At 42.6% G+C, this 14,547-nt stretch overlaps 1 protein-coding gene across 1 annotated transcript in view; it reads right to left on the bottom strand.

Moving 5' to 3' along the window:
- The window catches only part of SAMHD1 (SAM and HD domain containing deoxynucleoside triphosphate triphosphohydrolase 1), a 35,018-nt gene extending 22,170 nt beyond the window's left edge, over window positions 1-12,848 (bottom strand). Inside the window, exons 1-6 of the mRNA XM_077929191.1 lie at window positions 12,304-12,848; window positions 9,499-9,565; window positions 8,011-8,080; window positions 5,723-5,883; window positions 3,300-3,415; window positions 3,150-3,220 (exon numbers count right to left, since the gene is read on the bottom strand). Of these exons, the coding sequence (XP_077785317.1) occupies window positions 3,150-3,220; window positions 3,300-3,415; window positions 5,723-5,883; window positions 8,011-8,080; window positions 9,499-9,565; window positions 12,304-12,511 (693 nt within the window). The 5' untranslated portion in view covers window positions 12,512-12,848. The remainder of the gene's footprint in view (window positions 1-3,149; window positions 3,221-3,299; window positions 3,416-5,722; window positions 5,884-8,010; window positions 8,081-9,498; window positions 9,566-12,303) is intronic.
- Between the last annotated feature and the right edge of the window lie 1,699 nt (window positions 12,849-14,547).

Genomic DNA, 14,547 nt, shown 5'->3' with positions numbered 1-14,547 from the left:
ACACGATTTGTCTAGTCCTCGCTCGCCATGGCAGAATGGACTTGCGGAACGGGCAAATCAGACATTGCTTCAAGGGTTAAAAACCTTGCTGCATGATGCCAATCTTCCAGAGAGTTATTGGGCCGAATCTCTCTCGTGTTTTGTTTACAGTTACAATCGCAGGTTATCTTCAGCGATTGGTTGTACCCCCTATGAGAAGATGTTTGGCAAGAAGCCATACATCAAACATATGAAAATTTTTGGTTCTGACATGTGGGTTCATTCACCACAAAACTCCAAGTTAGACAAGCGTGGATTGCATGGTATCTTTCTAGGTTATCAGAAAGGGTCTTACAGAATAATGATGACTGACTCTAAGACAATTAAGCTCACGAGAAGTGTTGAGTACAATGCAAAGTGGGGGGAGAATGTGGGAATTTTCCAATGTTATCCTGATGACGGTGATGAGACTGAGGATAGTCAAAAGCAACCACAACAACCCACTCCCACTGATGAAGGTTCTGAGTCTGAATCTGAAACTGAATCAGGTGATTCAGAGGATTTCAAGAGTGCGAAAGCCTCTATGCGACCCTCTGAAAGCTCTGATCGAGAAGAATTGGAGGAACCATTGTTCACAATAGGTCGTTTTTCTCCTAAGAAGGAAGAGGAGAGTGTTGAAGACTTAAGGCTAATTCGTAGGTCACAGAGAGCCACAAAAGGCAAACCTCCAAAGAGATTTGCTGATGAGTTTGCTACGATAGCAGTAACAGCTGTTAAAAGCTCCAAGAAGGTATTTGAACCTTCAAGTTTCCAAGAAATCCAGGGTTTGGATTCAAAGGAAGCTGAGCCATGGTTAAATGCCATGAAGGCTGAGCTTGATTCCTTGGAAAGGAACAAAACATGGGAGCTAGTTCCAGTAGTTCCAGGAATGAAACTGCTTGGAAGCAAATGGGTCTTCAAAGCGAAGACAGATCAAAATGGCAAGATAGTCAGACACAAAGCCAGATTGGTAGCCAGAGGTTTTGCACAGGTACCAGGTGAAGACTATCACGAGACCTACTCACCCACAGTGAGGTATGAAAGCATTAGGCTTATGCTCAAGCTAGCTGCAGAGAAAAATCTACACATTAGTCACCATGATATTAATACAGCTTTTCTGTACGGATCTCTAGATGAATCACTTTATATGCTTCCACCTGATGGCGTACAGGTAAAACAGGGATTTGTTTGTGCTCTGAAGAAATCCCTTTATGGTCTCAAACAAAGTGCACGGTGTTGGCACACAAAACTCACTGAAGTATTGTTTTCTCTAGGTTTTCAGCAAGGGAAAGCTGATCCATGTGTATTTGTCAAAGAGGAGGGGCAAAAGAAACTGTACTGTTTGTTTTATGTTGATGATTTATTATTCTTTTGGAAAGATGTCGCAATGTACAATAACGCCCTAGCTCAACTGAAAGAGCACTTTGACATGAAAGATCTTGGTGAGGTAAACAACTACCTATCTCTTGAAATAGAGAGAGATCAAGATGGTAACATTCTAGTACACCAGTCACGGAAAATTGCTGATGTGTTAAGCAAACTAAACCTGATGGATGCTAACCCTGTAGACACACCGATGACAACAGGTTATCAGGTAGATGACACTGAAGAAGCATTTTCTGACACTACACTGTACAGAAGTGTGCTAGGCAAGCTAAACTTCATTGCCAGATGTTCAAGACCAGACATTGCTGTTAGCTGTAATTTGCTAAGCAGACAAGTCAACAATCCTAGTGTCAAGGATTGGAAAGCTCTGAAACGCATAGCGCGGTATTTGAAAGGCACTATGCATTACAGACTGAGATTTAACAATCAGAAGTCTGGTGGTCTTGAAATATTTGCAGATGCAAGTTTTGGAAGTGACATTGCAGACAGGAAAAGTACGTCTGGAGTTTGCTACATGTACAATCAGGGTCTGTTTGATTGGTCATGCAAGAAGCAAACAACAGTTAGCTTAAGTACTTGTGAAGCCGAACTGAATGCACTGTCTTATTCACTTAAGGATTGTGAATGGTTAGTACAATTGTGCAAAGATATGAAAATTCCTGTCAAATGTCCAATCCAGGTTTACCAGGACAACAAAGCATGTTTGGCTTTGCTGAAGTCTGAAGGTTGTAAGCAAAGCACGAAGCACTTGCAATTAAAGTTGCAGCATGCTAGGGAATGTATTCAGAAGGGACTCGTAACGGTGTCCTATATGCCAGGTAATGAAATTCCTGCTGATGTATTGTCCAAGATTGTATCAAGGGATCAACACTGTACCTATGTGCAGAAGTTGGGTTTGTACTGATATTGTACGAACACGCTGCCCAGTGATGTTCACAGAAAGGGGGAGGATGTTGGTTTCTGCTTTCCTTCACTGTGCAGCGAAAGGGCTTGTCACGAGACAGGTGTTTACATTCCACAGTTTGTACTGTTGGAGTTTCTCACGGGAAAGGGAGACTGGATGTGACGTACACTGGTTTCCTGTTTTTCACTGTGTGATTCTCTCCAAGCTGTCGAGGAGAGAGGATGCAGAGGCAAGATGTCTTTCTGTAATATATCTGCTTTGAACTGTAAATAAAGCAATACTGAGTATGTAGTACGTACTCCTCATCCTTCCGCTGGGCACGGAACTCTGCTTTACACCAACACATCCAACCTGTTTAGAAAACTCCAATGAACTTCACCACTTTCTGAGTGAGTCCATTCCATGTTTAGTCAGAACCTTCTTTCTTGTAATTTGAATCAAATGGTTCAGGTCGTACCCGCTAAGGCTAAAGCAACAGAAATCAAGCTTGCTCCATATCCCATGTGACAGCCATTCAGCTAATTGAAGATGGCTAACGTACTGTCTCTCAGTCTCTTCTTCTCCAGGCTAAACATACCCAATTTCCTCAACCCCCAGAACTGGACACAGTGCTCCAGGTGGGGTCTGACTAAGGCAGAAGAGAGTGGTAAACAGTAGGAATTTTAGTGACTATATTTCATCAATATGGTAACTTCTAAAAAACACCAAAAAAAAACTTCAGGAAAGGTCTGGGTACTTTGACTATAAAAACACTATAATTGTTAAATGTGGTTAACATATTTTTAGGCAAGGCAGCATTCCCTTTAAAAAAGAAAGCAGTAATAACTGGTTGCATACCCACCTTCCATGCAGTTCCTGGACAAACACGAGGGATGAACCTTCCATCATACATGTGTGAAAATGGTCCATGACCTGAAAGTAAGAATTATGCAGTTCATCTTTACCTAGCGTGCATAAATTGCTTCATTAAGATATTTGGGAAGTGGCTTACCCAAATCATGGCAAAGACCAGCAATCTGGACGCACAAAATATCCCTTTGGTTGATGTCCAACTCTGGTTGTCGCTTCTGCAGTGCCCGGATCAAACGGCCTGCTAGATAGCCGACCCTGTTGCAAGAAGGCAAAAGGTTCAGCTCTCCAGTTCTTGAATTTTAGGGTTATAAATAAAATAAAAACTTGCCCCACATTGTATATTGTGAAATACCACTAAACATACTCAGCTCATTAATTGTAAACCTATAGAGCAAGGTTTGTCCAAGGACCACATTGCTGGTCAGCCACATCTCCAAGGCCCACATGCCAGTGATGGCTTTGACCAATGTATGCACACATACTACCCACAAACACCCACATTCATTTGACATACAGGACATAGCACACATTTTCATTCTCTCACATATGCAGTCCAAAACTCAAGCATACACTGACACACAAACATGCATGTATAAATGTGCACACATACAAAATCAGCATTCCCAGCACTAGGGTAGAATGACCATAAAGGCTGCTTTTTTACTCTGCAGAGAAGGATCTGTGGAAGTTAAAAGGCAGCCTTTCCCCACCCCCACCAGCACTGGAGTGGGGGGGGGGAGCTGCTTTGTACTCTTAAAAGGCAGGCTGTGGTCTATCCCTGATTTCAGTGCTGTGATGCTTAGTGCTAAGACTCGGGGGAAAACATCTCTTCGGCTGAAATTGCTTAAAATAAACTAGGGGAGGAAATGCAACTAAACTTCCTCTCTTACTATGCCTGCAAATTTCATACAATGCTGCCTTAAAATGTTTGTTTTTTTTAAAGGTTCCTGTCACATCAGCAGGCCTCTCTATCCACCAACAAAATGCATTCTTAGGAAAGCAAGCAAGCAAGAACACTGCCCTACTGTCAAAGCAAATAGCATTTATTTTCATCCATGAGTTTTAGTGGGAAAACTCAGTGTCAGAAAATCTGCTTACTTAAGTTGAGTTTGGGTTTGGTGAGCCTACATCCTCACGAAACCAAATACTGAACACACCAGCATATGAGATGAAGGGCACTGCTAACTTTTACAGATATGTTAGATGTAAATCTCCTTTAATGGAAGTTAAATATGTTACCGGGAAATTGGAAGGGGGGTGAGAGACCCTCCCCCCCCACACACACACCACAAGGCAGAGACAAAAGAGTCTCTGCTGCACATTACCAAACCATTCACTCACACACATTTTCCTGCCTTTCACCTGTCAAACCAAATCCCCTAGTGTCAAGAGAGAACAGCAACATATCTGCAAAGGTATTGCATCTGCAAGGGAAGCTCAGCTCAGGAGCCTTGACTCACCGCTGAGTAACAGGTCTCCAACAAAGGAAAACAGGGAAAGTGTCAATACCAAATGTAGCAATTCACTGATAAATGTATCTATGTACTAGATCAATGGGAAAACTTTCGAAATTCATAAGAAATCACTTGTTGTATCAATCTTCTCAGTTCCAATGGCTTTTAGGATCCAGGGAAGTGAGGCATAAGGGGAAGGGTGAGAGAGCCCACCATAAGAGTCTGCAGGGCCTTCCCAAGCAGTCATGACTGATATTCTGCCCCAAGAGTGTCAGACAGATAATCATCTCAATCACAATGCCTAACCACCCCATAGTGGAATCAAGCCTGGTCAAGACAAAGATTTGACTTGACTCAGGGACCTGGAAACTGTAAATACTTTCCTTTGTACTGTGATGGAGTAAGTGTGGAAGACTATATTTGAGTGACAGGGGCATGCCTGGATCTCAGGTTCTGAGACCACACCTTTTCTGTGACATATCTATGATGTCTTAGTGATGCATCCCAAGATGTATTATGAGAACCTTTGAAATACTGATGTAACCCGCTGATTGAGGCTTCTGGCTGCTTCATCTTTTTAGTACAGTGGTACCTCGGGTTAAGTACTTAATTCGTTCCGGAGGTCCATATTTAACCTGAAACTGTTCTTAACCTGAAGCACCACTTTAGCTAATGGGGCCTCCTGCTGCCGCCGCACCGCCAGAGCCCGATTTCTGCTCTCATCCTGAAGCAAAGTTCTTAACCTGAAGCACTATTTTCTGGGTTAGCGGAGTCTGTAACCTGAAATGTATGTAACCTGAAGCGTATGTAACCTGAGGTACCATTGTAGTTTATTGCAAAAATAAACATCAGGCTTATTGGCTGCTATTTGGCTTCTATGTCCTGCTTTGAAGTCTCTTGCTTGTGACCCCGACCTGAACCTAAGAGAGTCAAGGTTAGGCGATTGTGGGGTGCTCCAAGGACTCCCTTTTACAAGTAGCAGTGCTATGGAATTCAATGAAACTGCAATTACTTATGTTCAGAGGCGCAACCAGTCTGCAGTAACCTGAGTGGTGGCGTATACCAGTTCAAGAAAAACAGAGATCTGCAAAAAGAACTTGTGCCTTACCCAAGGGAATGCTCAAAACGGTTGTGCGATGCTCCTGGGAAAACATAATAAGTGCCACCCAATTGTTTGATGTATCTTAGACGCTGAAATTGAGGTGTGTCAATGATCCGAACAAGAAGAGGATGCATTTCAATGTGACCATGAATGGGGTCATTAAATACCTGGAAGATGTAAAACAAAATGTAAAATTATTGCAGATATATGAAAAGCACCAGAAGAAAACACTTTAACTTTCACTTGCTTTCACTATACAGTGGTACCTCGGGTTAAGAACTTAATTCGTTCTGGAGGTCTGTTTTTAACCTGAAACTGTTCTTAACCTGAAGCACCACTTTAGCTAATGTGGCCTCCCGCTGCTGCTGGAGCATGATTTCTGTTCTCATCCTGAAGCAAAGTTCTTAACCTGAAGCACTATTTCTGGGTTAGTGGAGTCTGTAACCTGAAGTGTATGTAACCCGAGGTACCACTGTACTCAAAAGCTAGTACAATCACCGGATAACGAAAAGCATCTATGGCTGCCCCTGTATGCCAAGATGAGCTCCAGCAGATTTAGCGGACAAGACCAATAGGTCCGACAGTCAAGAAGGTGGATACTGCACATGTTGTAGAGGGAAGTGAGGGGCAGATGGACCTCATCAACCTGGGAAGGTAGTTGATCTAGGAGAAGGAAAACCAACCCCAATCCTCCACTGACTTGAGGTATATCTTTGGGAGAAGAAAAGACTAAGGAGTAAACCCTACTCAAATCCAGAGTGGAGCCCTAAGACGGTTGGATGGCGCCTTGTATGCATCCTTCTGGCAACTCCTGAAGCCAAGCAGGTGCCAAATGTATTGCTCTGCTTTCCTTTGAACCACATTAGTGAGGTTGAGAGTGGGATCTTGTCATCTGGGCATCCAAGGACCTCCATATATACTGTCCAAGCTTGCATCCTGGAGAGGTCACTTTGATGCTGCTAACACAGCCATTTGACTTCACCCCTGGAGGCACACTCCACTGTCTCTTGAGGCAGACGGATGCCACCAATATGGCTGCCATAAAACAAAAGGTTTTAATTTCTTAACTGACTGACAAGTAGCACACGCAAATAAAATAGATGTTGAGAACATGAAATGTGATAAGTTTGTCCAGATTCAGATAAATTTTTTCAGAAAAAAATCATACATTTGTTCTTTGAGCTAAGCTATAAACAAAAAACAAAAACATTGGAGAATTTCTGATCAAGCAAAACGTGATTTTCCCCCTCAAAGCAATTGACTGACCTACCTATTCCAAACCCTCCCAATCTGGATTCCCCAAACCCAACTCCACAATGGCAGAGAAAACTACTCCTTTATCTTCTCACACAAAAAACCAAGAATAAGCCCCAAATACCTGCACCTCCCTACCTCAGAAGAAGGATGGGGAATCCCCAACATAGAAGCATATTACAGTGCCAACCAAATACGCCATATAATCCCATATATACTAGAAGATGAGACAAAACAATGAATACACCTAGAGGGACACAATTGAAAATACCTGCACCACAGAATACCCACTCCTCCCAAACTAAGGAAAATTTGCACAACACTTAACAGGTACACACAGACCGTGCTCAAAGCATGGAAAACAGAAATAGGCAGACTATCCCCAACTCCATCCCCACTAATTCCCCTGGCATACCACCCAACCCATTATTCCATCACGCAGCACAAAACCTCCAGATAAAAACCTGGCAAACCAAAGGCTTATATCGTCCAGTAGACTTCTATAAAAATAACAAACCTTTGTCAACACAAGAAATACAAGACAAACTAGAAGACACCCTGTAGTGAAGTTGGAAAATCTTGGTATGTCAAACGCTGGATCATGCAGGAGTAAGGTAAAACTCCCCAGTCTCTAGAGGTGTGAGTCAATTACATCGTAACTCTAGACAGGATGAGATGTTATCTGATTTGTAGACCCTGGCACAGCTGGGGGCCTGAGTGTGGATTGGGTTGTAAAAAGGTAAAGGAGGCTATCAAGTAATTTACAACTTGGGAGCCTGGTATGCATAAGAGAGGCCTGGGAGGGGAGGGAGAGCCTTTTGATCTCAAGGTCTCTGAGGCTAAACAAAATTCAGCTGTGCCAGTCTCCTGACAATCCTCCTGACAAAAAGATATAGTCTCATCATACAGCCATTGGTAAATTGGTAATTAACCTAAATAAATTATTGGTCCCTAACCTGTCCTCCACATGGGTTTTTAAGGATAAAGGATTTGGGAATAGACTAAGATTGCTTTCAGATTAGTGCAAATGCTTCTCTCACCTTCATTATGTCAACATGCCTTTGTCCCAGTTTGCTCAGACAATTCAGAAGGTTCTGTCTCACTCCGGTCCTGAAAGTTATCAAGTATAAGTTAAGTTGACCGTTCCATATTTTATTAAATAATCTAGTGGACGCTAACATTAAGTTAATTGCTACTGTTCAGTGCAAACATTTTTTAAAGTTTTCAGTAAAAGATCTTCAAAAGATCTGAAACAGAATACTCTTAAACGCTACCAATTCCATGAAGATTTATTCAGATGTCAAACTGTAGTGGTTTTAAAACATACTTTCTCCAAACTATAATCTGTACCCAATATTTGCCAATGTGGTACAAAAGAAGATGACTATACACCATTTTCATGTACAGGCTCCATTATTTGTGCATCTGTTTCTGCACACACAGTCATCAACATATATTTGCTTCATTAATTTGATGGTGGTTTTGTCTAGGAAAGCTCATTTAAACAACATGCAAAGGTAAACCTTGTTTAATGAGACTGTGCAAAAATGCAGGCTACTGCAGAGAACCTCACAGTTTCTTTACTCCTTCCCAGTCCTTTTTGCTGTTGTACCATGATGACCTAAGCAAAGATTTTGATTAGCATGTAATCCAAACCAGGGCTCATGGTTAACCTCTCACCTAACTAAACACCAGCAATAACAAATAGTTAGGGTGTAGAGAGGCTAACCATGGGCCCTGGTCTGGATTACATGCTAAGCACAATTTTGACTTACCGCAGCATGACAGCAAAAATAACTTTGGAGGAGAAAGTGGCTATAAGCAGCTCTCTGGAAGCCTGTGCCATCTCACTAAACCAAGGTTTGCCTTAGCATGTTATGCAGTGCCATAAATCATTCTGGAAGGGGTGCATTTCTGCATCATAAACAACAAATATGTTTGATTACCAAAAACTGCAGAATATTCCAGTAGCCCTCTGTGTGAAAAGGTGTTTTTCATAAATTGTGTAGGAATAGAGGTGTTATGGTAATATTAAAGGTACTCTTTTAATACAGTTTTAGTGACATCTGTCAAGTGTGAGATCGCAGAGAAGAAAAGTAACATCCATTGTTATGATGATTAATGTTGTAATAATTATGTTACACAATATGGCAAGTTCAAGTCCTGTTTCAGTTTCCTGATTTCATGAAAATGCTTTACATACTGGCTTGGTTTGCATGTCACATTAAATCTTCATTGCAACAGAACTGCAGATTAATGTGAACCACTGTTGAAATCGAGGCAGCTTCACTCCTCCTCTGCTGATAAAAGATCACGGTCACTAATCTAAATTTCTTTAGCAAATGTACAAAGCTCAAGGTATGCACTAAATCTAGCAATGAACCATTTAGGAATTAGAAACACAAGCAGTCCAAGCCTATGTATGACCATTCAGAAGTACGTCCCACTAAATTCAATGGGACTTACTCCCAGGGTACATATAGGATTGCAGCCAAATTCAAATGTCAATAGATTTAAGTTTCCCTTACCCAATTCCCATTTCTTCAAGTTCTGATTCAGTGAGGTAAAGGAAAGATGAACCAGCAATCTTTTTTACTGAGGAATTAAGGAGACAACAGTTAGCTTGTTTTGTTACTCTTGACATTTATGTTTCTGACATTCTTGATAATTCAAAATTCTCTGGGCAGATGACAAATGAAAATCACTTGAAAAATAAGGAACGTTAAGAAACTATGCTATTCTGAATTCTTGGACCCAGAGATGTCTTACATGAATAGAAAGACAGATTAGAATGAAGCACCATTGAATTTTCCTGTTTTCCCTATCCAGCTGCAGCCCACTGTGCATCACACACTGTACCAGAAAATTACTCCCCTCATGGGAGGTTTTTAAGTAAAGGTTGGAGGGCCATCTGTCACGGATGCTTTAGTTAATAATTATTATTATTATTATTATTATTTATTTATTTATTTATTTATTTATACCCCGCCCTCCCCAGCCAAGGCCGGGCTCAGAGCGGCTTACAAGCAATAATAAAAACAAGATGAATGATTACAACTTAAAAACAAAAATAAAATACAACATTAAAATAATGGAACATTAAAATATTAAAATATAGCCTCATTGCAGGAGGAGAAGGAAAAGAAAAAAGAAAGAGAGGGAGGGAGGGAATCAGATTGGCTCCAAGCCAAAGGCCAGGTGGAACAACTCTGTCTTACAGGCCCTGCGGAAAGAAATCAGATCCTGCAGGGCCCTGGTCTCATGAGGCAGAGCGTTCCACCAGGCCGGAGCCAGAGCTGAAAAGGCCCTGGCTCTGGCTGAAGCCAATCTAACTTCCTTAGGGCCTGGGACCAATAGGGTGTTGTTATTTATGGACCTTGAGGCTCTCCGTGGAGCATACCAGGAGAGGCGGTCCCGTAGGTACAAGGGTCCTAGGCCGTGATTCCTGTATTGCAGAGGGTTGGACTAGATGACCCTACAGTTATATCTAATATGTTATAGAATCATATAATCAATAGAAGCCATATTTGGTATTACTACCTTAGACAAATGGGGGGGGGGGCGGTGTTCTGTAACCACCACTAGGTAACAGTAGGTAAAGTGGCTGCTTTGATGCTGTAACTAATATAATCTAAATTTATTTTAGTTTTTTATTTAAGAACTATAACACTATTCTTTATTTCTGACTTCTGCTTTACAGGAGACCCATGAGTTCCGATTAGTATTCATTTGGTGCCGGGTATAAATCTAATAAATAAATCATCACCATCCTCAAATCACAGAATTGTAGAGTTGGAAGGAACTCTGAGGGTCATCTAGTCCAACTGCCTGCAATGCAGGAATAAGCCAGTATTCATTCATACTTTCACATGAAGAGTCACCAGAATTTCTCTTCTGCAAGTATGCTTTGGTGCAACCTGAAATATTTTGCACTGGGCATAAGCTAACTAACCTAATCAGCCTCCTAAAAACATAACAATAATAAATAGTTTACAGTTATACCCAAATTAAAATTAACTGCCAACCCCAACTAAACATTTAACCAACAACAACCTGACAAAAAGAAAACAGAGGAACCAAAATTAGAATTGTTAAAAATATTTTAAAACATTTTAGCCAGTTGCCCCAACCCAAAAGTGCATGCATGAAAAGTAATGTGGGGGATTTTTAGATCTGGATAAACCAATGACCTGACTTCTAGCTTTAATGATGTTGTGTCCTGATGGCACATGCTTTGGCGATCCTCTGATACATACTTGGTGCATGTATCTTTCCCTCATTAGAATATGTGCCTCAAATGTTATTTCCTTATTCTTTGAGAACATTACAAGTAGAGACGGAACATATCAATGCTGGTTAATGCCAATGGACAGCTAAAGATGGGTCATTAAGGGAACAAAGCAGAGCAGCGGCTCTGTGCCAGAGGGCAAACAGGTGGGTCTACCTCCCTGTTGAAAAGGCAAAAGGCCAGAGTAGAGTTATTTGAGTCAGAGTGGGGTGGCCTGCAATCCTTTTTAACTAAAAGTCTTGTTTGAGAAAGAAGCGCTCCTCCTTTAGAAGGAAGGGTGGCATATAAATCAAATAAATAAATACAACCCAAGTTAAAAGGAAAAGGGCATTTAAGGCAGCAACCCTAAACACACTTATCGGGGAGTGAATCCCACTGAGCTCACTAGACCTTACTCCCGAGTAGACTGCGCTGCAAATGACTCTTAAGACACAGCCCTTTTAAAATGTGGGTTTGGGGGGAGAAGGAATTATTGGGTTGTCGTTTTTATTTTTATTGCTTATTTTGTACTTTTAAATCTTGAGTTTATTCTGTGAACCGCTCCGAGACCCCTGGGTATAGGTATATAAATTCAATCAACAACAACAACAATAATAATAATACTGTAGCCCTATGGCCATTGACTTCAGAACAAGCCATCCTGGGTCTTACTCCTCAGAACGAATAGCCTTTCCCCTTTGGGAACTTACGCCAAGACGAACCTCTGCAGCACCGGGAGAGCAAGTCAGGTATCATTCCTATTTTCCTTTTTCCTAGAGGTTTTCCAGAACCACCGCGAAATCAAAGCAGCAGCCACGACTAGCTAAGCCCGCCCTCGGGCGACGGAGCCCGTTATGCCCCGGCTCTGCAATCCGCTTCATAACCGCCTCTCCTCACGGGGTCAGGAAGCGGGAAACTCTCGAGGGAGGAAACGGCAGCAGCAGCAGCGTCGCCTCAGCCGGGCGCCCCCTTTAAGGTCCGCCGAGGTTGAAATTCCCGGCGCAACGAGGCTGCGCAGGCGAAGCGGCACTCTGGTCCCGCTCGTCCCGCCTCCCGCCCCGCTTACCTCGGAAGCAGCGCAGCAACTCCGGGTCTCCGAAGCCGCTCCTTCGCAGGAATTCGCACACCTGCTCGATGCCCCAGTCCCGCGGGTGACTCCCGCAGGGATCCGGGGCGCGGCAGACGGAGACGCGCTTCTCCGGCGTGTGGAAGCCGTCGCCCGGGCTGGCGGGCCGGGGCCGCTTGAAGGCTCCTTCCCCGTTCCCGCTCGACATCGCCCTCGGCTTCCAGGCAGGGACACCGCGCAGCAGCAGCCTGCTCGGTAGAGACGAGAGACTGAGCAACCACCCGGCCTTGCCTTCGTATACAGCAAGACGCCTCCCGCCAGGGCCGGGGGTCACGTGACGGCAGTCCTCCAGTCAAGGCGGCCTGCGTGGCTTGTGGCTTCTGTGTCTATGCTGGGTGGGTCTGTGTTGTTTTTGGAGGGAGAGAGAGTTCAGGGGCTGGTTGGACGTGAGGCTGATAAGCCAGATTCCCTCAGCAGAGCTGGAGTTTTAGGGGAAGGCGTGAGGGGGCAAGGATGGGGCTTAAAGCTCAGGGGTTGGGAACCTGTGGTTCGTCCCCATCCCATAACTGTCAACGTTTCCCTTTTTTTGAGGGAAATTCCCTTATTCCGAATAGGATTCCTCCCAAGCAAAAGGAAAAGTTGACAGCTATGCCCCATGCAGCATGGCCAGTAGCTGCAGACCTTTGGAGGGAATCTTATTCTCCATCCGTGGCTCGAGCTCCAGCCATTTGCGCAATCCACACCATATCTCCAGTGCAGGATTTATGTGTAAACTAAACAAGCTATAGCTTAGGACCCCACTCTCTTGGGGGCCCCCAAAAAATTTAAAGGAAACAAAAACTGGATATACATTTTCAAAATATAAGATAATTGTATTTCAGTTCAACAATTACTTTGATAAAAGACATATTTTGTTCTGTGCAAATGGCCTTAGATACCTATTAGGTCCATAAATTACCATATAGCGTATATTCAACACAAAAACTCCCAACAATTTATTGTTGACAAAGGACAGCTGGACATATAAAGGGCCACATTTCCTTCAGTAACTTACAGGCCCTGCCCGTAACTAAACTCTTCCAGGGAAATGTTTCTTATTTACTGTTAAATATGTTGCCTTTCTTTCTAAGAAGCAATTTTAACTTAATGCATTATAAGGCCAGTATGTTCTAATAAAAGTATTGATAACGTTCTGTCATATCTAATACATAATGTTCTAAATGTTACGAGAGTTTATTTTGGAGCTCCCTCCCAGCAGCAATTCTCCCCCACCCCCCAATAAACTAGGCTTTTCATTAGGGTTTCAGGCCTGAGGAGAGGTGACAACCCTACCCAGCAGACAGTCGGAGGAAGCTGGAATAGGCACAGAGAAGGGAAGGCCACACAGCTTTTTCTCCATCTCTCAATTATCTCCCCTTATCACACTTTTCAGATGGCTCATTTCCCCAGAAGTTAAGAGGAGGAAGGACCAGAGAAATGAAGCTGCTATGGAAAGAGATAAGGGGATATAAAAAAGGGTGGAATGGATGGATGGAGAAAGGAATGATGACAATCCTAAACTACTACTTCTCTTTCTCCTCATTGTACCCTACAATAGTTCACAACTGGGTCATAAATATTACTGGCATTGCACTCTTGTTCAGCTTCAGAACACCCAATGTTTCCTTTTGAATCCCATATATTTAAAAATACGAATTTCCATTGATGCAAAAATACATTTGGAGATCTTCAACTTTGGAAACATTTTTACAAATCTGCCTAATGGAACAAGTTAAACCGGCTCTTTAAGAACATAAAAAGATCACTGCTGGAACAGGACAAAGGTGGCTCTAGTCCAGCATCGTATTCTCATAGTTGACAACCAGATGCCCAGGGTTCAAAAGCAGTTTTCTGTCAGTTGTTTAAAGAAGGGAGGGAACAGTAATAAAGACTGGATACACCAAAATTCTTGGGTTCTAGCCACAACGTAGCAGAGTCTGTATGGACATGTATACCAGACAATTTTGCCCAGATTTTCAGGAAACTGAAATGTAGGAAAAATTGTCCAGGAGAAATGAAACTCAAAAGTACTGGCCTGGGAAAGAGATAATAAATACCAGAATTACTTGAAGAATTAAACTTTCATTCAATGTTTAGTCATCAAAGTTGAGAGGGATAAATTCCCTCCACCCAGCCCTTGATTACTGCTTTTCTTACAGATTTTATGGGCTCCAAACAACTTTGGTGGATTGACTGGTATGGCCG

The sequence above is a fragment of the Podarcis muralis genome, chromosome 5 (assembly GCF_964188315.1).
Source record: "Podarcis muralis chromosome 5, rPodMur119.hap1.1, whole genome shotgun sequence".
Taxonomy (NCBI): domain Eukaryota; kingdom Metazoa; phylum Chordata; class Lepidosauria; order Squamata; family Lacertidae; genus Podarcis; species Podarcis muralis.
Note: the sequence above shows the minus strand (reverse complement) of the source record. Positions and strands in the feature narration are given on the sequence as shown.